General features: G+C 48.3%; 1 protein-coding gene, 1 long non-coding RNA gene and 1 pseudogene across 6 annotated transcripts; 2 read left to right on the top strand and 1 right to left on the bottom strand.

The window, feature by feature from the left end:
- Nucleotides 1–5,157: 5,157 nt before the first annotated feature.
- LOC136508218 (nucleobase-ascorbate transporter 3-like) lies at nucleotides 5,158–10,537 on the top strand. 5 transcript variants are annotated; one of them, XR_010771902.1, is made up of 9 exons: nucleotides 5,158–5,291; nucleotides 5,786–6,516; nucleotides 6,772–6,863; nucleotides 6,944–7,021; nucleotides 7,142–7,378; nucleotides 8,994–9,052; nucleotides 9,634–9,818; nucleotides 10,035–10,110; nucleotides 10,380–10,535. XR_010771902.1 is itself a non-coding variant. In XM_066502863.1 (9 exons), the coding sequence occupies exons 2-5, from the start codon at nucleotides 6,483–6,485 to the stop codon at nucleotides 7,165–7,167; spliced, it is 246 nt and encodes an 81-aa protein (XP_066358960.1). In that variant the 5' UTR covers nucleotides 5,159–5,291; nucleotides 5,786–6,482; the 3' UTR covers nucleotides 7,168–7,378; nucleotides 8,994–9,036; nucleotides 9,634–9,818; nucleotides 10,035–10,110; nucleotides 10,380–10,535. The 5 variants fall into 5 exon arrangements, 4 of the variants coding, with proteins under 4 accessions (XP_066358960.1, XP_066358957.1, XP_066358959.1 ...); XM_066502863.1 differs by having other exon boundaries at nucleotides 5,159–5,291; nucleotides 5,786–6,532; nucleotides 8,994–9,036; XM_066502860.1 differs by having other exon boundaries at nucleotides 5,159–5,291; nucleotides 5,786–6,532.
- A 3,960-nt stretch (nucleotides 10,538–14,497) lies between these two features.
- On the top strand, nucleotides 14,498–21,659 carry LOC136507038 (uncharacterized; annotated as a pseudogene).
- A 437-nt stretch (nucleotides 21,660–22,096) lies between these two features.
- On the bottom strand, nucleotides 22,097–23,264 carry LOC136506593 (uncharacterized). Its single transcript, XR_010771668.1, has 3 exons — nucleotides 23,079–23,264; nucleotides 22,923–22,987; nucleotides 22,097–22,380 (listed from the first exon to the last, which is right to left on the bottom strand). It is a non-coding gene; the product is annotated as an uncharacterized lncRNA (long non-coding RNA).
- Between the last annotated feature and the right edge of the window lie 2,319 nt (nucleotides 23,265–25,583).

The raw sequence follows: 25,583 nt of genomic DNA, 5'->3' as shown, positions 1-25,583 counted from the left end.
GGAAGTTCAGCACCTGGAGGTTCCCGGAGAAGGAGAGCCTGAACCCGATCACCTTCCCGAGTGCCCCGATCACCAGCCTTCGACGTTTGTGAAAGGCAAGCCCCGGAGCATTATAAGTCTCCCTACTTTATTAATGTCACCTAAAGTTATTCGTATTGATGCATTATGTGACAGGAGTTGTTTGGAAACACTTGCTGCATATTACCTTTCCTTGACCAGAAATATGTACCATGAATCCTATTTAAGTCCAAGAACGTGTATTATGCTTAGCTATGCTTAGACCGGTAGAAGTCGGGTGATTTTCTGTCACCAGCGAGCTATAGGTGATAACTTGATCACGGTTGGCTATATGGTGCTATCGTGGAACATAACCTGGTATTGTTGAATAAATGGAGACCGGGCGGAGTCTTATATGTGGTATTGTAGTTGGAGGTCATCTTGTCATGTTGAACGCAGCCTCTCACATAGTTGGCCGGATAAGTCGTTTCGACCGCGAAGCCGAGTAGCTCAATTCAGGCCGGGACCATGAGCGGTAAAAGTGCGCACTCTGGATGGTAGTAAGGATGTGCAGAGAGCCATTGGCGTAAGCCCAAGGGCGGGTTAGAATCCCCATCACCCTTGGCAGAGTGGTTCTCTGATTGTGCGGCGCTGGTCGTACCCGCGAATTTAGTTCCTGAGTTGTACCAAAGGTGACCTAAGGCGACTAATGATCTGGTCTGCCTAGGTGTGTATTAGGAATAATTCCCCAGCTGGGTAGGAATCGATTCGAATCGCCGTCTCTCCCGGATAGTGAGAACTTGACTTGAGTACACTTCATCGTAGTAAATGATGGAAATGATGGTTATGAGATTATGCAAGAACTCAACTGGATAAGGTTATTATTGTGATGACTTAATGGTACCAACATGTTTAGCATAGGATAGTTGCTAATCTAGTATGAGATAGGATTAATAACTGGTGATTCACAATTAAAGAGAGGTTGGATAACTTATGCTTTTTCTGCAAATAATGTTTACCAGCTCTACTTATAAAGCCTTGCATACTCCTTGGTGTCTTAGTATATTAGTTGGACGGGTAAGTCTAGCTGAGTACATTCTCGTACTTAGGGTTTTATTCCCATTGTTGCAGATAACGTTATGTATCATGGCTACTGCAAGAACTGTCTTGCTCCTGCCGTGGATGAGGACTAGGACCATGGGCAATGGTCATTCTGTATTTCATCTCATCTTTGTGCTTTTGGTGGAGATGACTATGACACTGGCTTTGTATTAAACTACGTGTGATGTTGATGTTAAACTACTTTGCTTCCGCTACTTTCAAACTCGGTTTGTAAAATTATTTGAACTCTGATGTATGAGACATATTTGTGAACTTGTGATGTAACATGTGATGGGTTGTGTTGAATCTCTACGATCTTGGTTTGTATGTTGGTTGTTTGAGATCCTTCGCGATTTCGTTGGACTACCGGGTTTATATGGGCTCAAGTATGACGGTTTGATCACTTCGGTGATTGCTATTGTACTTGTGCTCTTATAAATTGGTCGGTTCTGTGACAGTCGGCGTGGTCGGAGACGGTGCCGGTGTGGTCGGAGCCAAAGCCAGCTTGGTCGGAGCCGTAGCCGATGTTGGCGAAGTAGTAGTCGACGCAGATTGAATCAGCGCCTCCCCCATGGTCGTGGCGGTGAAGTTGTAGGAGCCTGTGGTCCAGGTGACCTGGCCAATGGTGAACGTGAGGCCGTCCGCCGTAGCCATGGAGCCGGGAATGATGACCATCTTGATCGCCTGGGAAGCAGTACACACACCCCCTACCTGGCGCGCCACTATCGACGAGATATGGTCGGCAGTCTATCTAGGGGTATGCCCAAGGTAGTAGATTATTGGCAGACAGGTGAGCAAGCTACGAACGAGATGGTGACGCAAGACAGACACGAGGTTTTATCCAGGTTCGGCCGCCGTGAGGGCGTAATACCTACGTCCTGCGTCTGATTGTATTGCTGTATATTATGAGATGTGTTTTGAGGGGGTCCCCTGCCCGCCTTATATAGTCCGAGGGGCAGGGTTACAGATCTAGAAACTAATCCTAGCCGGTTACAACTGCCATAGATGGCCGGATAAGGATTCCTACTCTAACCGACCAGGATCTTGCTTGACCTCCAAGTCTATCTTGGTTCCTTGCGCGGGACTCTGAGCAGATCGAATGGGCCGCGCGTCGTCTTTTGATGGGCCGAGCCCTCTGGTCTGGGCCAGCCCAAGTCTAGCCGTAAGGGTATAGGGGTTAATACCCCCACAGTGAGTGAGGTCCCGCCCCGCCCTGCAGCGCAAGCTCCTCAGTCCGTCACCATTGCCTGAAACATCCTCTAAGCGGCTAGCTGCTTAACGCCACCGAGAGGAAGAGGCTCTCCGCTCTCGTAGTGTGTTTCGTGCTCCGGCGACCATGGAGGACATCATCGACGCGAACCCGGCCATGCCCGTGGACTTGCCTAAGGTCGCGCCGGTGCACCCAGACCCCTCGTCGTTCCCGCACAACACCTGGTGGCGCCTCGAGAGCACTGCACTCGGCGTGGTGAATAGGATCCAACCCACCGTCACCTCCGAGCACCACTCCGGCACAACTGACCCTTTCTCTCACATTAAAACCCCCACTCCGATGCTCCCCCTCTGCGCTCTCCCCAATTCTTCCTACGCTCCATACCCTAATCCCTCCCCCACTGTTGGTGCCCAGATCGCACCTGCGCCCTTGTTTCTGTTTGTTTGTAGGGCTATGACTTGAAAGTGGGTATCCACTGTGATGGTTGTGTGAAGAAAATAAAAAGGATCCGACACAAGATTGATAGTAACGAATAAAAGTTTAAAAATATAAATTTCTTTATTCTTTTGTTACATTTAATTTCCATATGTTCAACCACCCTGCTTTGTCTCCCCGTATGTTCTTTTCTCCCGATATGTGTGTGTATGTGCGGATATTAGAAGTAGAGGAGTATATTCTTCCTTCTCCTACCTCCTATATATTTTCTTAGCCTCTTGATAATAATCCTAGCTCAAACACAAAATCTATTGTTTCTCTCTAAATATATTATTCTTTGTGTGTACTTTATAGAAAACTACATTTCGGAACCAGTCCAAAAGACATTTACATCGCTGAAAGAATATATCGGCAGTTGTATCGTCGGATACAACATAGGATGCAAATTCATCACCTTGAGACCTTGATTCCTCTCCATAACCATCAACAATGCGATCGATAATCCGAAGTAGCTGTCCTTGTAGGAGGCTCCGAGAAACAATCCTCCCCTTCAAATAAAGATGACAAATTGGCCACCGCCGATGAAATCGACACCTACAATGGCGATCTTGTCATGGCAATCACTAAAGTCATCGTAGCGCACACGATCCCGACCAAAAATCATTTGATTTCGCTAAAAATTTATTTGAACTTCAACCCTAAAACACTACAAAACTACACCACTTCCTGCTGAATTGGAGGTCCAGGTCAGCCATGCAAAATGATTCTCGAGGTGCAACCACACCACTTCCTGCTAAACCCCAGCTGCTAGGATCCCTAGGAGAAATTGCCTAGATAAAGTGTTGAATGCTTTAGAAATGTGTATGTGTGCGTGCGTGCACACACCCATTTGTGTCGAATACAGGAAAGTGTCAAATGGAGAAAAGGACACGAACCCACACACAACCTCGTCGCAGAACTCGCAAATGAAAGGCCCCAGCGGCGACTGCGGTTGCTGTCCAGCCATTCTTCACCCTAGTCCCTAGCTAGCTAGCTACACGCGGTGTGTGTGTGTGACGAGCGATGGAGAGGATGGTTTGTCTTGCTGCTCGCCGTGACCGAGGAGACGCTGTGGTGGGCCGTTTATGGAGAAGGGGCAACGACAGGGGTACAGGTTCGATCAGCTGGTGGGTTACCAGTTATACGAAAGGGGCGGCTGTGATCAATTATCCTCGCCGTCGAGTGAGAAATGTATGGTCAAGGTTGATCGCTGTTGGAAGCTGTGGGCTTGCGCCGAAGAGCAAATTCCATCATGGAGAACCCTTTTTTTTTTCCCCTGAACAGAGTTTACAGAGCCGCATACTCCCCACCCCATCACACACATGCAATATGTAATAGGTAACATTATTACTATATGTACAATGATTTCTTCAGTATAGTTTATTGAACGGAGTGACGTAATTTAGGAATAATACCAATATATGTCGACTTTTTTTAAAAAAAATACAAATTATTTTTATGGATTCTAGACATCAGAGAAATATATGTCAAATTGTTCATAAATTATTCACAAATGATCGGATCACGGGGTAGTACATGTTCTTGCGCTGCTGCACGCCATGGGTGTTCCGCACCGGCTGTGTGGCCGCCACCCACGCCGCCCACTTGGTCCTTGCCGTGGCCGCTGCCTTCCTTAGTTCGACGATGCCGCCGCCCCTTGCATCCTGGATCTGAACTCGATCGGTAATGCTGTCATTAAGACGTCCTAGCGATAGGACGCTACAGTGTTGTGGGCTGTGACAGCCTGACGGCCCACTACGTCTTACCCTCACCATTTACTAAATAAATAAAAAAATCCTCCAGAACGTTCGCAGCCACTCACGAGATCTCCACTCAACTCACGAGACCTCGGCCATGTTTAGTTAACCCCCAACTCCCAAATTTGGCACTATACAAAAAGAAGATTTCCCGTCATATTAAACTTGCGGTACATGCATGGAGTACTAAATGGTGACGAAATCAAAAATTAATTGCACAGTTTGGTTATACTTTGCGAGACGAACGTTTTGAACATAATTAGTCAACGATTAGACAATTATTACCAAATACAAACGAAATGCTACAGTGCGCTACACTCGCCGCCACGGATTCCGGGCGCAACTAAACGCGGCCCTCCACTCGCCGCCGTCCCCGCGGCCCTCCACTCGCCGCCAAGACCGTGCCGCCACGGATTCCAACGGAGTCTACTGCGAACTCTCTCCCATAGGTAGCCGCCATGGCGGAGAACGCCCGACGCCGCCGAGGGCAGCCAGCCCGCGACCACCAAGGCTGCGGAGGTGCTGCTCCTGTACGGCGCTCAGCATCTGGCCGCTGTCCCCGCGGTGCGCCGCCTTGCGCAGATGCTCGTGGCGCCCAACATCCTCTCCCAGATCCACGGCGCCGTCACGGAGGCTGATGTCGGGCGTGCCGCCACGGCCATCGAGGCCGAGGACTTCGCCGTCTCCTTGAAGTCCATCGTCGCTGAGTCCCTAGCCTCGTCGAGGAGGGGATACCCGCAGTTCCCTACCAGGTAGGCAATAGGCCTGCTCCTCCTCCATGGATTTGGATCCGAGCCCTCCTCTCTCCTCCTCCTGGGGTCAGATCTCGTTGTTGTTGGAATGAGATGTTTTGGATGTTGTAACAGATGATTTTCAGTTGTTGCAATGGTTCTTTTTTGTCTGTTGCAACAAGCGTTTTTCTGTTGTTGCAGTAGTAGTTCTTGAGATGTTGCGGGAGTTGCAACATCATTTTTTCGTTGTTTGGCAGTTCTTCGATGTTTGCAGTGGCAGTGTCCAGGGTTCCTGTGATCTCTAGAGGGTAAGATCTCGTCGTTGTTGCAGTGGGTTATTTTTAATGTTGCAGTGGGTTATTTTTAATGTTGCAGTGGGTTATTTTTAATGTTGCAGTAGTTGATTTTTTTTCAGTTGTTGCAATGGTTTTTTTTGGGTTGTTGCACAAACGTTTTCGTGATGCTGCAATAGCAGTTCTAACTATATTGCAGTAGTCTTGTTTTCTTGTTTGCAGGAGCGGTTCTGTGGGGTGCGATTGGCGGTGGTGCTAGGGTCCGGCGAGGTTGCAGACTGGACGGATCCGCGTGCGTGGGTACTAGGGGCGGTCCCTTGCACGGGAAGTTGTTGATTTTTCTACCCCATCCTCGTAGGGGGCGGGCGGAGTCGAGTGGACGGGGGCGTCCGATGGGAGTCACTTCCATCGGACGTCCCAGCGCTAGAAGCGCCCGAACTCGATCGCTCGCCCCCTGCCGGATGCCTGTGCAGCGGCTGCAGCTGATGAGAATGTGCCAGGGTTCTACTTTGGGTGGTGGCGGAGGCCGGAGGGAGGCGCCACGGGGCGGCGGCGGAGGGAGCGTGAGCAACAGACATCCAAATCCACGGTCCAGCACGTCACACGTGTGAAATTAACGGCCAGAAAAACGGTTGCTAGGTTCAACCGGTTGTCCATTAGCAATCTTCTATTTTTTTCTTCGCCTGTTGATAATATACTTGCTTATGGTTTTATACAAACACAAAACATGCTGTTTCAATCTCTAGATATATCTTTTGTGTGTATTTTATAGAAAACCACAAAATCGTACCTACCTCCACCGAGCAATAGTTCTCTGTTGTGTGCCAAACACCATAAGTATATAGATGTGATGTGACCATTTCCTGTGCTTACAAAATTTGGGGCCTTCTAATAAAATGTTCTCAAGCAGGGTATTGGAATGTTCTTGGAGGGGATCTTTGGTGCTCCAGCAGGTTCATTCGTATCAGTGTAAATTAAATCCTTAGCTTTCCCCGTGTTTATGAGGGTTTTCATTCTAGATAAGATTCTAGTACCTTTAAAATTTGCACCTTGGTTCCTGAAATTTGTGTAGAAGTTTTAGGTTGAACCTAGAACATTCTACCCCAGAAGAATCAACTAAGATAAGAATATTTTATTATAAGACATGCTTAACCATTACTACTTGTTTTGAGAAAAATCTTATTTTCTTTTCCTTATCTTCAATGCAGTGAATTCATTGGCCTCCATGAGCTGACGAAAGTTGGAAGTAGAAGAGTCATCCAGATATCAGCCGGGTTTATGATATTCTTCTCCATATTTGGTATTTTATTTTTTTTCATTTGGTTGACAAGAGAGAATTTGCAACTCTTTTGCTCAAATTGTGAAGTCCTATTTTTGCAGGGAAATTTGGGGCCTTCTTTGCAGCAATTCCACTGCCAATCTTCGCAGCAATTTACTGCATCTTGTTTGGCATTGTAGGTGGGTCAAACTTCCTTCTCGTGTTTTTACATATTTGTATTGATGAAGTCTATAGAGGCAAAACTTAGTGCAGATTCATCATTCACAGACTAATTATCAGTGATTTTTTGTTGATATCAGCTATTGTGGGAGTCTCATTCATGTAGTTTGCCAACAAGAACTCGATGAGGAGCATACGCCAGGTTGTTGTGTTGTCAAATGGATTTTGCCATCAACACACATTCCTATCGTCTCTCGCTCTCTATCTCTCGCCAATACAGAGATAGGCGAAGGGAGTTATGAGAGACACGTTTCCTTGTTGATGGCGTCGATTTTGAGGCGGTCAAGGATGATAAGGTGGCAATTCTCAGGATGCATGTGAGTTCGTTTTGCTTCCTCTCAACTCAAGAAAAAGCACACATGCAATTCTCTAATATGTGTGTCACACACAAACAAGCACACACACATACATGGGTGTGTTAATTGTTTCACCGTGCGTGCTGTTTGGATTCACCAACTAAATTTTAGTTGGTTAAAATTTCAAAGCTAAACTTTAGCCAGCTAAAAATTCTCTCAGCTAAACTTTAGCTAGAGTGTTTGAATCCTCTGGCTAATAGACTCCTGTAAACTTTAGTGTGTTGAAACAACTAAACTTTAGGTGGTCTTTTAGCTAGGCTGTTTAGATCGTGCCTTGAAGCCACCTCCTCTTCATCTTCTTCCTACTCGAGTTTCATCTTCTTCCTCCTAGTGGTCCGCGACAAACAGAATCCCAGGAGGACCATCAAGCCATGTGCAGACATCCATCTATCCTGCCCCCTGGCCGCCATTTCTCTCTACGCAGTCAAGACGTGCATACCAACTCACTCACCAACCAAGAGTGGAAGTGGAAACTGACGAGCTGACGAGATAGAGCGACAAAAAACTGACCCTTTCTGTCACCTTATAATCCCCCGCTCTGGCACTCCCCCTCCGCACTCTCCCCCCAAATCCTTCTCTGCGCTCCCTACCCTAATCCCTCCCCTGCCGTCGGCGCCCAGATCACACCCGCGCCTGCACCCGCGCCGATCGCCTCCGTGAGTGAGGTCCCGCACCGTCGCATCCCGCAGCGCAAGCTCCTCGGTCCGTCGCCGTCGCCTGAAGCACCTCCTGTAAGCGGCTAGCCGCTTGACGCCCCCAGGAGGAAGAGGCTCTTCGCTCTCGTAGTGTGTTCCGTGCTCCGACGACCATGGTGAACATCATCGACGCGAACCCGGCGGTGCCCGTGGACTTGCCCGAGGCCGCACCGGCGCACCCAGACCCCTCGTCGATCCGCACAACACCTGGCGGCGCCTCGAGAGCGCTGCGCTCGGCGTGGTGAATAGGATCCAGCCCACCGTCACCTCCGAGCACCACTCCGGCACAACTGACCCTTTCTCTCACATTAAAACCCCCCACTCCGGCGCTCCCCCTCCGCGCTCTCCCCAATCCTTCCTAGGATCCCTACCCTAATCCCTCCCCCACTGCCGGCGCCCAGATCACACCTTGTAGGGCTATGACTTAAAGTGGGTATCCACCGTGATGGTTGTGTGAAGAAAATAAAAAGGATCCTACACAAGATTGATAGTAACGAAGAATAGTTTAAAAATGTAAATTTCTTTATTCTTTTGTTACATTTAATTTAATTTCCATATGTTCAACCACTCTGCTTTGTCTCCCCGTACGTTCTTTTCTCCCGATATGTGTGTGTGTGTGTGTGTGTGTATGTGCGTATTTTAGAAGTAGAGGAGTATCTTCTTCCTTCTCCTGCCTCCTATATTTTTTCTTAGCCGCTTGATAATAATCCTAGCTCAAACACAAAATCTATTGTTTCTCTCTAAATATATTATTTTTTGTGTGCACTTTATAGAAAACTACAAAGTCTTCCCTACATCCATCAAGCAATAGATGTGATGTGATGTGATAATTTCTTGTGCTTTCAAAATTTCGAGCCTTCTAATAAAATGTTCTCATGCAGGGTTTTGGAATGTTCTTGGAGGGGATCTTTGGTGCTCCAGCAGGTTCATCCGTATCCGTGTAAATAATCTTAGCGTTCTTTTCTATTTGTGAGGGTTTTTATTCTAGATAAGATTCTGGCACCTTAACAATTTCCTGCTTAGTTTCTAAAAATGCTTGTAAAAGTTTTATGGTTGAACCTAGAACGTTCTATCCCGTAAGACTTAACTAACATAAGAATTTGTTATTAGAAGACATACTTAACCATTCAAGCGCTTCTTCTGAAAAAGTGTTCTTTTTTCATTTTTTTTCTTCAATGTAGTAAAAACATTAGCCTGCTTGGCTTACAAAAGTTGGAAGTAGGAGAGTGATCTAGATGTCAAGTAGGTTTATGATATTGTTCTCCATATTTGGTAATTTTTCATTTGGTTGCTAGGAGAGAATTTGCAACTCTTTTGCTCAAATTGTGAAGTCCTATTTTTGCAAGGCAATGCCTTGTTTGCATCAATTCCACTGCCAATCTTCGCAGCAATTTACTGCATCTTGTTTGGCATTGTAGGTGACTTCCTTCTTGTGTTTTACATAGTTGTATAGATGAGGCAAAACTTAGTGCAGATTTGTCATTCATAGACTAACTATCTGTGAATTGTTGTTGATGTCAGCTGCTGTTTGCCAACAAGAACTCGATGAGGAACATATGCCAGGTTGTCGTGTTGCCATCAACACAATCCCTATCATCTCTATCTCTCTCTCTCGCGAATACAGAGATAGACAAAGATAGAGACATGTTTCCTAGTTGATTTTGAGGCAGTCAAGGATGAGTAAGGTGGCAGTTCTCAGGATGCATGTGAGTTCGTTTTGCTTCCTCTAAACTCAAGAAAAAGCACATATGCAATTCTCTAAGATGTGTGTGTGTGTCACACACGCAGACACACATACATGCGTGTGTTAATCATTTCACCGTGCATGTGTCCGTTAGCTACCTAAACTTTAGCTAGGTGGATCCAAAAAAGCCCAAAATGGCTTGCTATTTTCTTAACTTTTTGTTTCTGTTTGTTTCTAGAGCTATGACTTGAAAGTGGGTATCCACTGTGATGGATGTGTGAAGGAAATAAAGAGGATCCTACACAAGATTGATGGTAACGAAGAAAGTTTAAAAAATATAAAATGCTTTAATCTTTTGTTACATTTTCATATGTTCAGCCACTCTACTTTGTCTTACCGTCCGTTCTTTTCTCCCGATATGTGTGTGAGTGAATTTGTGTGTGCATGTGTGTATTATTCCTTCTCATGTTCCATGCTTAGATTTTTATCAAGCAACAAGCAGCTTGACAATCATTTCACTGTTCAATTCTTCAGAAACGGCTTTGCTAATTTCTTAACATTTCCTCTCTCTATTTGTTCCCAGACATGCGACTTGAAAGTGGGCATCCACTGTGAAGGCTGTCTCAAGAAAGTTAAGAGGACGCACTCCAAGAAAAGCATAATCATGGTTGCAGCTTGGGGTCTTGTTTACATTGCTTCAAAGTTCCAAGTTTTTTCACTCTCTTCATCACATCGAATGTAGTGATACATGCATGCAGCAGTAAATGTAGATAAAAAAATAACTAATTACACAGTTTGATTGTAAATTACGAGACGAATCTTTTGACCCTAGTTAGTCCATGATTGGACAATAATTATCAAATACAAACGAAAGTGCTACCGTGTCAAATTTTTCTAACTCTTGCAATCTAAACAAGGTCTGGAACACGATTTTCAGCCACCAATTTCACGCACAGGCACACGACAACACGAGGTTTCGTGGCAGCAACCTCCGTTTCGAGGCAAGGACGGCAGTGCAGCTGACAGAGGTGGCCAGCCACTGAAGAATCCCGACGACTAGCCTTTTTATCTGTAGGGCCATGTTTAGTTCCCTCAATTTTCAAACTTTGGCACTATGAAAAAGAAGATTTCCCGTCACATTAAACTTGCGGTACATGCATGGAGTATTAAATGTTGACGAAATCAAAAACTAATTGCACATTTTGGTTGTACTTTACGAGACGAACGTTTTGAGCCTAACTAGCCAATGTTTGACAATAATTCATAAATACAAACGAAATTACTACCGTGTTCCCGTCACATCGAACACTGTACAAACGACGAATCGGCCGGAACTAAACCCGGCCTAGGATGGAAAGCTGCGATGACTCTGGATCACGGGTCTCCGTCGGCATCTACTTGGCTGCTTCGCGCGCATGCAGCACTAACATGCCCGGCCGTCCTCTCCGACAGGCAAGAATCGCCAGACGAGAATCGCATTCACAAACGAGGGTCTCCGTCGGCATCTACTTGGCTGCTTCGCGCGCATGCAGCACTAACATGCCCGGCCGTCCTCGATTCCTCTGCCATCGCTGCGTGTGGCGTGGCAAGCCAGAGCCATGAGTCCAATGGCCCAGCCGTGTAGGGTGCACAGCTCCGGAAGGAACGCAGCAATGCAACGGACATTGCCCACACAGTCGAGTCAGTCAAGTTGATCGCGCGTAGCAGAGACGCCCCACCGCCGAGTCACAAAGTCGGCCGGAGCAGAGAGCAGACAAGAGCAGCAATATAATGCATGGTACTAGTGCACATGGCTTGCTAGTCGGCTAGACTAGCCGCAACTCCCTCCCATTGAGTTTGTCACCTTGATTTTCGTACCGTCTTCTTTAATCATTCGTCTTATTCAAATTTTTTATATAAATAATATTTATTTTGTTATGACTTATTTTATCGCCAGTGATACTTTACTATTAATTAATTTATTTTATTATTTGTATAAAACTTTTGAATAAGACGGATGGTCAAAAATAAAGTCTTAAAGTCAAAAACGACAAATTTAATGGCACGAAGGGAGTAGTATGCAACCGCGGCAGTCAGTGCTGATAATCATCGTACCTGTCCTCCGCACCAGTAGTGGCGCGTCTTGTTATTTGAGAATAATAGCTAGGCCTTGTTTAGTTCAAAACTTTGGAGGCGCCAAAAATACTGTAGCACTTTCGTTTGTATTTGTCAATTATTGTCCAACCATTGACTAATTAGGCTCAAAAGATTCGTCTCGTAAATTAGACGTAAACTGTGTAATTAGTTATTTTTTTACCTATATTTAATACTCCATGCATGTGTCAAAGATTCGATGTGATGGGGATGTGATAGGGAATCTTGTGCACTTTTTGGATTTGGAGGGAACTAAACAAGGGCTTAGCGAGCCAGAGCCATGAGATCAATTAATCATGCTAGATCCCAAGGATAATATCAAAGAAAGGCTAGAGGTTTAGTTTTTGCAGAAAAGCAATTCTATATGCAGTGAAACACCTATGTGTGTCACCTTTTTTTAGGAAATAGTTTTGGAAAAAAAAACCCTCAGCTCTATACAAATAAGTGGGGTTGTTGGCCCAGTGGGAGAATCAATTCATCATCCTAGTTCGCAAGTTTTATTGCTGTGCTGGTAGCCTGGTAGGCCACCAACTCATGGCGTATCGTCGGTATTTCCAAAACCCGGGCATACAACCCACGCAGCTCACACATCTTGGAGACTTGACTAAGGTACCTCCCGGCAGTAACACTTTGGTATCTGCTCTAAGGTACCCCATAACCCGTCAAAATAGATTTTCTTCCCACCCAATTTTCATTAACACCTTCCCACCCATTTTCACTTACACACGCATACTCCAAGAGTCGCTCACATGTTTTCCAAAGAGGTGTGATTCCATATTATTGATGCCGAACTGGGTCTCTACACCAGTAAGGAGCTAGATCGCTTGATGCAGGGCCAAGCCGACTCGGAGGTGGGCCAGCACCTTGGGTTTACCCGCACCTGGGCCTTGTGCCTCTAGTGATGAGCGCGATACGCGAAACACGTCACCGGAGGAGACTCGCCGGCCGGGAGCGCGATACGAAAGACACACAGACGAGGTCTCTTGGACCCTGAAACTCCACACGCCCGTGAGGGACCTCGCCGGGCGTGCAGTGACTATGGGCTGCTTTAGTTGGCCTGACCGCTCTAGAGCATCGTCGTCGTCGATCCACAGTACATGCAGCACCGACGAAGAACAAGGAGAAGAGATAGGTAGGGAAAAAAAAGAACAAAGAGAGGTAGTAGATGTGTTTTTTGACGATCGGGAGTTAGATTCCTCAATTGGCCATGATCTTCTCGTCTATATAGAGGGAGTATTCTTATCTCAGTAATCTCCAAGTTTCCCTCACAAAAATAGATTAAAACAAATTTCTGTTGTGTGCCCGCGCCGATCGCCTCCGTGAGTGAGGTCCCGCCCCGCCCCGTCCTGCAGCGCAAGCTCCTCGGTCCGTCGCTGTCGCCTGAAGCCCTTGTACCACAGGCCACAGCGCATCACGCCCCGCCGTGTCGCGCTGCTCCGCCAGGTCCCGTGCGGTCGCTTGGCCAGGGTTCCACTGAGCCTGCAACTTCTCTGCCTGTGGAGTAGTGCATGCAGCTTGCTGCTTTGTAGGTGAAGGGACAGGCTGCCCCGATCTAATCAGTAGCCCCTATGTATTCATTCCTTTAATTACATGTTATTATACCATATTTTACTACTTATAATTATGTGTAAATTTTATGTTCAATTGGTGTAAATTGAAATGGTCAGAATTACTCGAACTGTTATCTAATCTTTTTCTTCGATTTGTTTTTCTGTTTTCCCCTTTCAAATATTTCAATTTGCCTTACATAGAAATAATCTGGTTATTTTTTTTGTTTAAAATTGTTATTTGGATTTTTTTTCCATTGCATCCGTATCCAATGGTTAGAGAATCGAGTGCTGGATGCATTAGGAACACTCGATTTTTGTTCTGCACTCAATGGAGTGTTTTGGCGGCCGTGTGCACCTGCGACTCCCCAAGTGTTTTCAAGTCCTTTGTTACTAAGGTGATAGATGGATCTGGCAAATTTGTTTGTATTTTTGTATTTTTTTTCCTATGAACATCTTCCTATTTGCCTTTCATAGAAAATGATCTGAATAATTTGTTTCTATTTTTTTCCATTGAATATCTTCCTATTTGCCTTTCATATAAAATGATTTGATTAATTTGTTTGTGCTTTTGTATTTTTTGCCTACTCCCCGAACGAGGAGTAGGCAGCCTACAAATTTCTCTAGAAAGAGCAGTTATGTGTTCAATTTGTGTAAATTGACTATTTGTAAATGAAAATGATCCAAATTACTCGAACAATTATCTGATCATTTTTTTTCTTTTTTTTTTATTTTCTGTATGTTTTATTTGGTTTCTCTTTGAAAATTTTCAATTTGATTTTTATAGAAATAATCTGGTAATTTTTTGTTTGTTTAATATTTTTGTACTATCTGTATCTTTTTGTGGTTCATTTTTATAGATCCGACGGTTCCAGCGTTATGATAATCGAGTGACGCAGGGGTCAAAATCACTCGATTTTTGTCCGTTTATCAAGTGTTGCAGACCCATCCAACACTCGAGTGTCCCACACCCTTAAATCACCCCTCATTCATTCCTCCCCCACCGCGAGCTTGCCGAGCTCATCTCCACTCCTTCCCTAGACCCAGCAGGCCCGAAGAAGACGCGAGGCGCACGAGCAAGCCCGTGCGACAAGAGAGCTAGGCAAGATGATGGCATTCATGAAGCAGTGGGCGACCCAGGCCATCTCAACGGGATTGCTCTGGGGGCCGGTGGTGGCATACTATTTTCCGCGGGGTCGGTCCAGTATGTACTTCAACAAGCACCTCCGGCGATATGCGAGGCGGCTGGTCCCGTTTCTGGACCCGTTCGTCACAATCGACTTCCACTCCAGCAACAACGCCTACAAGGAAGTGGAGGCGTACCTCACCAAGGTGTGCACTCGGGACGCGCACGCATTCTGCGCCGAGGGCACCGTCGAGGGCTGCAGCGGCTTCTTGCTCCGCCTCGGCGAGGGGCAGGAGGTGACCGACGACTTCCAAAGCGTCACCGACGACTCCCAACGCGTCACCGTGTGGTGGTGGTCGACGACGACGAAAACCACCACCGGCTGGGGGGACACTCCTTGCTTCCGCCTGATGTTCCCCCAGCAGCACCGGGAGTTGATCCTGGACGAGTACCTGCCGCACGTCCGCCAAACTGGCCGTGAGAATCTGTTCGTCACTATCGACATCGTCGAGCAGGACAAGAACTCCACACACACTCGTGACCTTAAATTCAGCGAGGCCTTCGAGGAGGTGAAGGCGTACCTGAATTCAGCATGCTCGCGGGACGCGCACAACCTCTACGCCGATGGCACCGTCAGGGGCGACAGCTTCTTGTTCAGCCTCCGCAAGGGGGAGGAGGTGTCCCACATCTTCGAGGGCGTCAAATTGCGGTGGTCGTCGCCGAAAAGCACCGACGACTATGGGAGCACTACCTGCTTCCGCCTCGTGTTCCCCCAGCAGGAGCGGACGTTGATCCTGGACGAGTACCTACCGCACGTCCGCCGACAAGGCCGCGACATCATTAGCGGCAAGCGAGGCAAGAAGCTCTACAGCAACAGAAGATCCAGCGAGTAAGTTCGTTATTACACTCAATGTTCGTCTATCTCGTATCGGTTTTAAAGGTCGTTCTGGCGCAAGTGACGAGTTGTGGAAAGGAACTCGTCGTGTGTAGGTAGGACTGTTTTGGACGACGATGCCCCTGCATGCGTGCTCCGTCTCCCGCGCCGAGTAAATACCCTGCAGCCGCTCCCATGCAAAATAAACCAGCTGAACGGCAAGAATCGCGTCCACCAATATCTAAATAGTATTTAGAGCACCGGCGGATAGAGCACTGGCTCCGGCGAATCCTCCTGTAACCGTAAGAGGCAATTCCCTCAACCATAAACCGGTTCCCTCAATTATTTACTGTCCCGTGGCTGGGTTACGCTAGCAGTCATCGCCAGAGTCGGACGGAGCTCCGCCGGCGAGCCTAAGGTTATATATATATATATAACACACACACATGACACATATACAACCGGGTTTTGCTACACACGTTGCGAAATATAATATAGGGGTTGTAGCTGCGCACCCACCAGCTACCGCATGAAAATTTATTCCTAGGTTTTATCGAGTAGTAATAATCACGTAATTTTTTTTGAAATCAAGTAATAATTTATTACTAGTTTTTATCAAGCAATAAACTTACTCAATAAAAATAGGAATAAATACTACTTAATTTCGCAGGGTAGTAATTTTCTTTTATTTCCTGAAATCAAGTAGTAATTTTTTTGAGTCGTGAGGGAGCTCAGGGTGGATGGAGGGCGCCGCCCCTAGGGATCCCTTGCTGCTTGCTCGAGCTCTGACCGAGGGGGATAGGGGAGGAATCCGCACGATGGACCACGCCGATGACGGATGTGGAGAGGATGGGCCGCCGCCACGCGATGCAGTGGTGGAGGAGCTGCGCGCCGCAGGGGTGGTGGAGCGTGCCGCCGTCTCCATGGACGCCTAAGAGTGGGAGGAGACGAGATGCGCCGTCGTGGTGGGGGAGGAAACCTGCTCCATGGACCGCCGCCGCCGGATGTGGAGGGGATGGGCCGCCGCCGCCACCTCCATATCCCACGCGCTCGTGCTCCATGGATCCGGAGTGGGGTGTGGAGGAGGCTCGCCGGGGGTGGGAGGCGTGCCGAGGGAGGAGCCGCGCCGTAGATGGGAGAGAGGCCGCCAAGGGTAGGGATGCGCGCCGCCTCGAGCCGCCTCCATGGGCGCGGGGTCGGAGGTGAGGGAGGGAGCGGTGTCGGAGGTAGGTGCCGTGGTGGGGGAGGCACGCCGCCGGGGTAGGTCCCGAGTGCCGCCGTGGGTAGGGGTCGCGCGCCGCCATGGCTGGTAGGGAGCGCGTCGGGTAGGGGAGCGCGCGTGGGGAGATGCGCCGCTTGGACTCGGGAAGCTTGGTGCGGAGTCGGTCACGGGAGGCCGCGGGTGGGAGAGGGGGCGTGGCGTGTGGGAGGCGCCAGTTTAGTGACTGAGGGGCGGGCCCTGCGGGTGGGTGCGCAGCTACACCCACTATCGACGGGTGGGTGCGCAGGAAAACCCCTACGCAGAAAATCCACACCCATATATAATATACAAAGTGAATTTAATTACACGGGTGTTTTCTATTTCCCTTGGGAGGTTAGCTGTATATATAAACTAATAACGTTTTCGATGCTGCTTCCTATTAATCCATGCTATCAAATATGCTTTCGCTTTGTGACACAAGTTCGTGGAGCCACATTGACTTTGAGCATCCAACCACCTTTGACACCCTCGCGATGCACCCAAACAAGAAGCACAAGATCATGGAGGATCTGGACAACTTCCGCCGAAACAAGGACTACTACCGCAGCATCGGAAAGCCATGGAAGCGCGGCTACCTCCTCTTTGGCCCACCAGGCACAGGCAAATCCACAATGATTGCCGCCATGGCCAACTACCTCAACTATGACATCTACGACATGGAGCTTACATCAGTGTCGAAGAACAGCGACCTCCACAGTCTCCTCGTCGTGATACCAGGCAAGTCAATCATCGTCTTCGAGGATATAGATTGCTGCTTCGATGATGTCACCAGCCAGCGAAGCAACCAAGAGGGGCGGAGCACATTGTCGAGGTCAGCTTACTCGAACATTACTGGTGTCATTAGCTACACTTACATATAGTGTTGTCATCTGCTATCTATAATTGAAATGTTACAAGTATTAACACCAAGTCGTTGGCGTCACCTGACCACAATGGTTGTATACCAGGTACTGCGACGACGACGACGACGACGACGACGACAAAGACAAATCTAAATCTAAATCTAAATCTAAATCTAAAGTGACGCTGTCCGGCCTGCTCAACTTCATTGATGGTATCTGGTCTGCTCAAACTGGTGAGCGGATCATCGTGTTCACGACCAACTTTCCGGAGAAGCTCGACCAGGCTCTGATCCGGAGTGGGCGGATGGACATGCACATCGAGATGTCCTACTGCTGCTTCGAGGCGTTCCAGACGCTAGCCATGAACTACCTTGGCGTTGGAGAACACCCTCTGTTCCACAGGGTCGAGGAGCTATTGCAGGTGGTGGAGATCACTCCAGCCGACGTTGCCGAGTGCTTCCTTCGGTCCCGGACTGACTTCGCAGGCTCCGACCGTGGTGTGGAGATGGAGACATGCATCGGGCGCCTGATCGACGAACTCGAGAAGAAGGCTGCAGAGCCAAAGAAGCGGCGGCGGCTGGTCCAGTTTCTGGACCCGTTCGTCACAATCGACATCGTCAGCAACAAGTCTTCCACACTTGGCGAGGAATCTCGCCAGTCCAGCAAACAACGCCTACAAGGAAGTGGAGGCGTACCTCACCAAGGTGTGCACTCGGGACGCGCACGCATTCTGCGCCGAGGGCACCGTCGAGGGCTGCAGCGGCTTCTTGCTCCACCTCCGCGAGGGGCAGGAGGTGACCGACGACTTCCGAGGCATCACCGTGTGGTGGTTGCCGACGACGACGAAAACCACCACCGGCCAGGGGGACACTCCTATTCCCTGCTTCCGCCTAATGTTCCCCCAGCAGCACCGGGCGTTGATCCTGGACGAGTACCTGCCGCACGTCCGCCAAACTGGCCGTGAGAATCTGTTCGTCACTATCGACATCGTCGAGCAGGACAAGCACTCCATACACACTAGTGACCTCAAATTCAGCGAGGCCTTCGAGGAGGTGAAGGCGTACCTGAATTCAGCATGCTCGCGGGACGCGCACGACCTCTACGCCGATGGCACCGTCAGGGGACACAGCTTCTTGTTCAGCATCCGCAAGGGGGAGGAGGTGGCCGACAGCTTCAGCGGCGTCACCTTGCGGTGGTCGTCGCCGAAAAGCACCATCGACTATATGAGCACTACCTGCTTCCGCCTCGTGTTCCCCCAGCAGCACCGGGCGTTGATCCTGGACGAGTACCTACCGCACGTCCGCCGACAAGGCCGCGACATCATTAGCGGCAAGCGAGGCAAGAAGCTCTACAGCAACAGAAGATCCAGCGGGTAAGCTCCTTCGTTATTATTACACTAATGTAATATGCTTTCGATGCTGCATGCTTCCTATTAATCCATGGTAACCAGTATGCTTTCGCTTTGTGACACAAGTTCGTGGAGCCACATTGACTTTGAGCATCCAACCACCTTTGACACCCTCGCGATGCACCCAAACAGAAGCGCAAGATCATGGAAGACCTGGACAACTTCCGTGGAAACAAGGACTACTACCGCCGCATCGGAAAGCCATGGAAGCGCGGCTACCTCCTCTATGGCCCACCAGGCACAGGCAAATCCACAATGATCGCCGCCATGGCCAACTACCTCAACTATGACATCTACGACATGGAGCTTACATCCGTGTCGAACAACAGCGACCTCCGCAGTCTCCTCGTCAAGATACCAGGCAAGTCAATCATCGTCTTTGAGGATATAGACTGCTGCTTCGATGATGTCACCGGCCAGCGAAGCAACCATGAGGGGCGGAGCGCATCGTCATGGAGGTCAGCTTACTCGAACATTACTGGTGTCATTATTAGCTACTTACATAGTGTTGTCATCTGCTATCTATCAATAATTGAAATGTTACAAGTATTAATTAACACCAATTCGTTGGCGTCACCTGAACTGACCCCAATAGTGGTTGTATATATACCAGGTACTGCAACGACAAAGACAAATCTAAAGTGACGCTGTCCGGCCTGCTCAACTTCATTGATGGTGTCTGGTCTGCTCAAACTGGTGAGCGGATCATCGTGTTGACGACCAACTTTCCAGACAAGCTCGACCAGGCACTGATCCGGAGTGGGCGGATGGACATGCGCATCGAGATGTCCTACTGCTGCTTCGAGGCGTTCCGGACGCTAGCCAAGAACTACCTTGGCGTTGAAGCACACCCTCTGTTCCAAAGGGTCGAGGAGCTATTGCAGGTGGTGGAGATCACTCCAGCCGACATTGCCGAGTGCTTCCTTCAGTCCCAGTCCCAGACTGACATCGCAGGCTCCGACGACCGTGGTGTGGAGACATGCATCGGGCACCTGATCGACGAACTCGAGAAGAAGGCTGCACTCAACGAACTCGAGAAGAAGGCTGCACAGCCACAGCCAAAGAAGCGCCAGCGGCAGTGATACTAATTGGCAGGGTAGCTGTGTGGCTAATGGAGGAACGTCGTTAGGCACCGGGGCCTGTGACGGAGGCAGAGGAGGCCGTGCTGTTCACTGAAGAAAGGTGTTTGGCGTTCCATGAGAAACTCTATCGAATAAGTGTAGTAGCCGTGTAATTTATCATTTATTTTGATGTAGCTTGCTTTATCATTGAATAGATTTAAGTGTAACTTTTATTTTTTTCAAGATGTACTAATCTTTTAACTAGTATATTGCCCGTGCTAATGCTACGATGATAAACCATGTTGACATCTTAAAAGAAAGCAGCACCATGTAAATAATAATTTAGTCTTAGTTTAGTTCCTAAAATATTTCCAAAAACAGCGCAAAAAATTCAATGTTGATACAATTAACATCCGATGCATCAGGTATTTATCCACGTAATGGATGAGTAATCTGCCACTTTCCATATCTTGAATCATACAGGTGGATATTTAACCTTGGCCATGCCCATCTGCGGGAGCTTGGCCTCAAAGCCAATGGACAAGATGATATGCAAAAATTTTAGAGTTGATAACATTGTACCTTTGGGTGTTATAGCCCTCCAGCAGCTCTGTTTCTTATTAGATTGCTTATTGGTTATCTGGTCTCTAGGTTTCAATGTGATAGTAGATTCAGACAAGCTAAGATATGAAGGAACAAAATCAGGTGTGCCAGCAGCCTTTGTTTCGTTTGATAGATGCTGTGGCATTCTTCTTCCTTACAATTAAGAGGTTGATAGATGCAGGCCATTCATTAAATCATTCATCCAAAGGTTTCTTCCTGGAATTGCTTTGAAGATCTTCCTTATAGTGCTTCTAACTATACTGATGTTTAGGTCTAAATTTGAAGGACTGATATCACAGTCATATTTGGAGAGGCGATATGACTGTAAGTATTACATATTCTTGTTCTTCAATATATTTCTAGGGAGCGTAATTGCAGGACTTGCTCTGAATCATGACATTTTATACAGTATAGGGATAATGTTATTGCTCGGTAGATCAAGTGGCACAGGACATACTCATTTGCACGGCATTACATGTTTCTGATAATCTATTCCTTGAATTCTCTTAATGAAATTTAGAAATGGCGGCCATGATTTCTGGAATGTCTAAATTGCTTATTTCTGCAGCATACCAAGGATCATTGGTGACTCCATACCGATGAAGCCAACTTTTCTCATAATATATGTAATCGTTGATGGTTGGATTGGAATAGCTGGTGAAACATTGACACCGAAGCCGTTACTATTCTTCCACCTGAAGAACTTTTTTCCTGGTCAAAACTGGAAAGGACAGAGAAGAGGCAATGGATCCAGCAGTATCGCTTTGACTCAAGCGAACCTAGAATACAACTATACTTCTTGCTTGGCCTTATATGCTGCAGTGACACCATCCTTGCTTCCTTTCATGTTGGTGTTCTTTGGGTTCGCATATGTTGTCTTCCGCCACCAGGTACCGAACCCCTCTTGAGAGTTTACTGATCGTCAAAGTCAAAGTCAAACCCACTGGGGGTATTCAGATGATTCGGAATTAGTTGTCTGATTTGAGTCTTGTTTGCTTGTGTTATTAGATAATGTCTACAATCAGCAATATGAGAGGATGCCCAAATGGGTGGGGCAACCATGGTTTCCTTCAGTACAGCAGTACACAAAAATTAGAGTATATTTTCAGTCGGGTGAGAAGAGAGGTCATGACTCACCTTCGTAGCCTGGAAGAGAGGAATTGCAACCAGGTGAGGGCAGCAGCCCAAAATCTCCACCAGCAGGCCAGCACGCCCAGCAGCCAGCAGGACTCACATGCCCAAAAAATCGCCACAGCACGTAACAACAGGCAACAGAGTTTAAATTTAGTAATCCATCCAATAAATAAAGGAGGAATATTCTTATGTTCATTTGTTCAAAATTAACAAAAACCAAGCTCTAATACGAAGCATAACTGACTGCAGCTATATCTGAACTTTGTTGATCATATTTTACTAATCAGAGAGTGAGAGTGAAATGTTGACGGGACATGCACAAGTGCCTAGCAAGAATGAAAACCAGTATACTACTATAATTGTATCTTTTGTGCTACTCTTATCTACATGGAAAAAATTTCTCATATTAATATCAAAAGAAAGATAAACAGTGCTAGGGGGACCATCTCACCTAGGAGATATTTAGCTATCCATGAAATTCAGTTCAGCATGTCAGCATGTTGTGGTGCGCCGCCATGGCTGAAGGCAGCTGCTAGCTCCCAGCTCCAGCTGGGCTACTATCAGGGCCGTACTTGTCAAACAAACCCTCACATATCTGCAACATTCAAGAGAAGCCTATCAGGGCTATAATGCCACAGGGAGAAAAACAAGGCATAAATCGGAAGGTATAATTCAGAGAATCAAAACCAAGTCATTTTCTTGAATTAATAACCAACAGGATGTTGACATGTTATTTAGAAACCATGGAGATGAATTATCTCAATAAAGATGCCTTCAGTCATTCCCTAGCTAGCAGTCATGTCTCATCAGACAAGAATATTTTTATGCAAAATTTTATCTGGAGAGTGGACATACATATCAGAGAAAAATCTTACTGAAATATCTAGATACTTCTTTTCACACATCCATATAAGAGTCAGCTCATTCAGATATATATAAAATATATTTTGTACATGCACTGGCTAGTGAACATATTACATAATATGACAAAAGGAAAGTACTTGCCACTTTGCCAGAGGTGTAGCAAGCAGCGACAGGGCAAATAAACTAATAAAGGATTCAAAATCCTGATTATGCTTGTGACCAAAATAACTGAGTTCAGGTCAGGGCGAAAATTGCCAAGCACATTTCACATACCACAGCACAGGCTCCTCCACGAACTGACATCAGCGAGTCCCTCAGGCTCGTTACCTCCTTGTAATCTTGCACAACCAATCCCATGTTGCAGGTCAACAAAGAGTTCAAATTTTGGGCGAACGTTGATATTGCAAAATTTCATCTCAGCCTTGGTACCTCAAATTGGGCGGACACGGCGAGCTGCTGCTTTAGCATGGCGTACTTCGGGCTCCTCATCAGCAGCGACGCGACCGCCTTTTCCTTCTTCTCCATCTGCACCTCCACCTCCGTGGATGCCAGCGCCGGCGCCGGCACCACCCACGTGCCCTTCCCCGCCGTCCCCAGCAGGGCGTAACCGCCGCCGCCCCCGCGCAACCCTAGCCCCTCGGCCGGGCGGCTGCGGCGGCGAGAGTAGCCGCCGAGGTCTCGGCCGGGCGTCGTAGGTGGCCTGCACGCGCCGAGGACTGCGGCCGGGCGGCGCGCGGCGACCGGCAGGCGGGGCAGGAGGGTGAGAAGGGGAGGGGCGAAGATCCGGGCCGCCGCGCGAGGGGAGAAGTGGGGCGGGGCGGCGGCTTGGAGGCGCTGGCATCGGAGAGACGAGAGAGGTCGTGTGTGAAGGAGAAATTTCAATACTTAGCGCTCAATTCGCGCGCCTCGCAAGATTTAGCACTCAATTCATCCGCCTTTCAAAAAAAATAGGACTGAGTATGCGAATTCCTTCAAGATTTAGGATTTTGGCCAGTTTATCTTGTTTTCACTTTCTTTTAATCTTTCCACCTCTCCCGGTCACCTAAAAAGACTAGACTGTCCCTGGCTCCTTGGGACATATCTCTATGTTCCGACGCGAGAAAAGGAAGATAAGAGAGCGACGCCGCCCACCAGTGCTCCGCCGCCCTCCCCCTCCCCTCCGCCAGAGGCAGCTTTGGAGTCGGCGCGAGCATGACAGTGCTGGACACGCTGGCCACATAGGGCTGCTCTTCTTCCTGTTCCTCGTGGGCCTCGAGCTCGACATCTCCGCCATCCGAGCGGCTTCTTGGGCCCCAGCCGAAGCCTAGCCTGCTGCGCCCTACTGCTGCTGACGGGGCGAAGGAGCCAAGGGCGGAGGGGCAGAGGGCTGAGGAGCAGAGGGCGGAGGGCCTCGGCGCCGGTGGGCAGAGGCCGCGCGGAGGGCGGAGCAGGCCGGCGGACGGTCGGGCGGCGGTCCGCGCTCCGTCCTATGTCGCGGTTGGAGTCGTGGTTGTCGGTGTCGGGGCTTCTCCCTTCTAAGTCGGGCGACGGAAGAAAGAACGGACGGAGGAGAGATGGATACTGCTAAGGGCAAGATGGTCTTTTTAGGTGTCCATGAAAGGTGAAAAGATTTGAGAAAAACGGAAAATAAGAGAAATTGGCCCGAATCCTAAATCTGGAAGGAATTCGCATGCTCAGTCCTATATTTTGAAAGGCAGTCGAATTGAGTCCCAAATCTTGCGAGGGTGCGCGAATTGAGTCCTAAATATTAAATTTCTCTATGTGAAGAGTCGTCGTCTTGGGGAGAGGGAGAGTCGTGGTGAGAGGGACCCGCGTGGGGTTGCTGTGGGACGGAAGGAGGGATGAGCAATGAGGATTGATCTGAGTCACTGTGGGGGTATTAACCCCTATACCCTTACGGTTAGACTTGGGCTGGCCCCAGACCATAGGGCTCGGCCCATCAGAAGGTGACGCACGGCCCATTTGACCTGCTCGGAGTCCGCGCAAGGAACCAAGACAGACTAATCCTGGTCGGTTAGAATAGGAATCCTTATCCGGCCATATATGGCAATTGTAACCGGCTAAGATTAGTTTCTGATCTGTAACCCTGCCCCTCAAACTATATAAGGCGGGCAGGGGACCCCCTCAAAACACATCTCATAATATACAGCAATACAATCAGACGCAAGACGTAGGTATTACGCCCTCACGGCGACCGAACCTAGATAAAACCTCGTGTCTGTCTTGCGTCACCATCTCGTTTCTAGCTTGCGCACCTGTCTGCCGATAATCTACTACCTTGGGCATACCCCTAGATAGACTGCCGACCATATTTCGTCGACAGTGGCGCGCCAGGTAGGGGGAGTGCGTACTGCTTCCCAGGCGAACCTGATGGTCATCATCCCCGACTCCATGGCCACGGCGGACGGCCTCACGTTTACCGTCGGTCAGATCACGAAGGGTGGTTGATCGACAACACCGATCTGCTCGACTCCATCGACCGGGTCAGCGTTAAGCTCGCTGAAACCCTAGCTCTAGTAGATTCGATCCAAAATCAATCCACCGAGCAGGTACCCACCCACCACATCAGATCTACCCGAGCAGCTCGGGCTAGTCATCCTACACGACTAGATACAGATCTAGTGGTCATGTCTACTCCCGAAGGGCGCTCCATTCGCCTCCGGCCAGCTCCTTCAACTAGCCTCAGGCTCTCCGAGTAGCAAACCCTGACAGAGGATCACCGGGCTTTACCTTACGGGCTGACAAACGCTGCTTCCTAGTACGCGTACCATATACCACATCTGTTCATGAATCCTATGGAACTGGACCATGCTTCAGATCTATATGCTTTGGATCTACCTCGGCCACAGCCACGTAACTTCGTCAACATGGTGCGGATTGAGGAACTTCGTGAAGTCTCGATCCACACGCTCCTAGGGGATGGCGTTTCTAGTT

This window comes from Miscanthus floridulus, chromosome 15 (genome assembly GCF_019320115.1).
Source record: "Miscanthus floridulus cultivar M001 chromosome 15, ASM1932011v1, whole genome shotgun sequence".
Lineage (NCBI taxonomy): Eukaryota > Viridiplantae > Streptophyta > Magnoliopsida > Poales > Poaceae > Miscanthus > Miscanthus floridulus.
The sequence above is the reverse complement of the archived record's forward strand: the minus strand, read 5'-3'. Positions and strand labels throughout refer to the sequence as shown.

Coding starts and splice junctions, on each gene's coding strand:
- LOC136508218 (XM_066502862.1), top strand. CDS start 6,483: ATGTTCTTGGAGGGGATCTTTGGTGCTCCAGCAGGTTCATTCGTATCA. Junction 6,864..6,943: donor GATATTCTTCTCCATATTTG/GTATTTTATTTT, acceptor CTATTTTTGCAG/GGAAATTTGGGGCCTTCTTT. Junction 7,022..7,141: donor CATCTTGTTTGGCATTGTAG/GTGGGTCAAACT, acceptor TGTTGATATCAG/CTATTGTGGGAGTCTCATTC.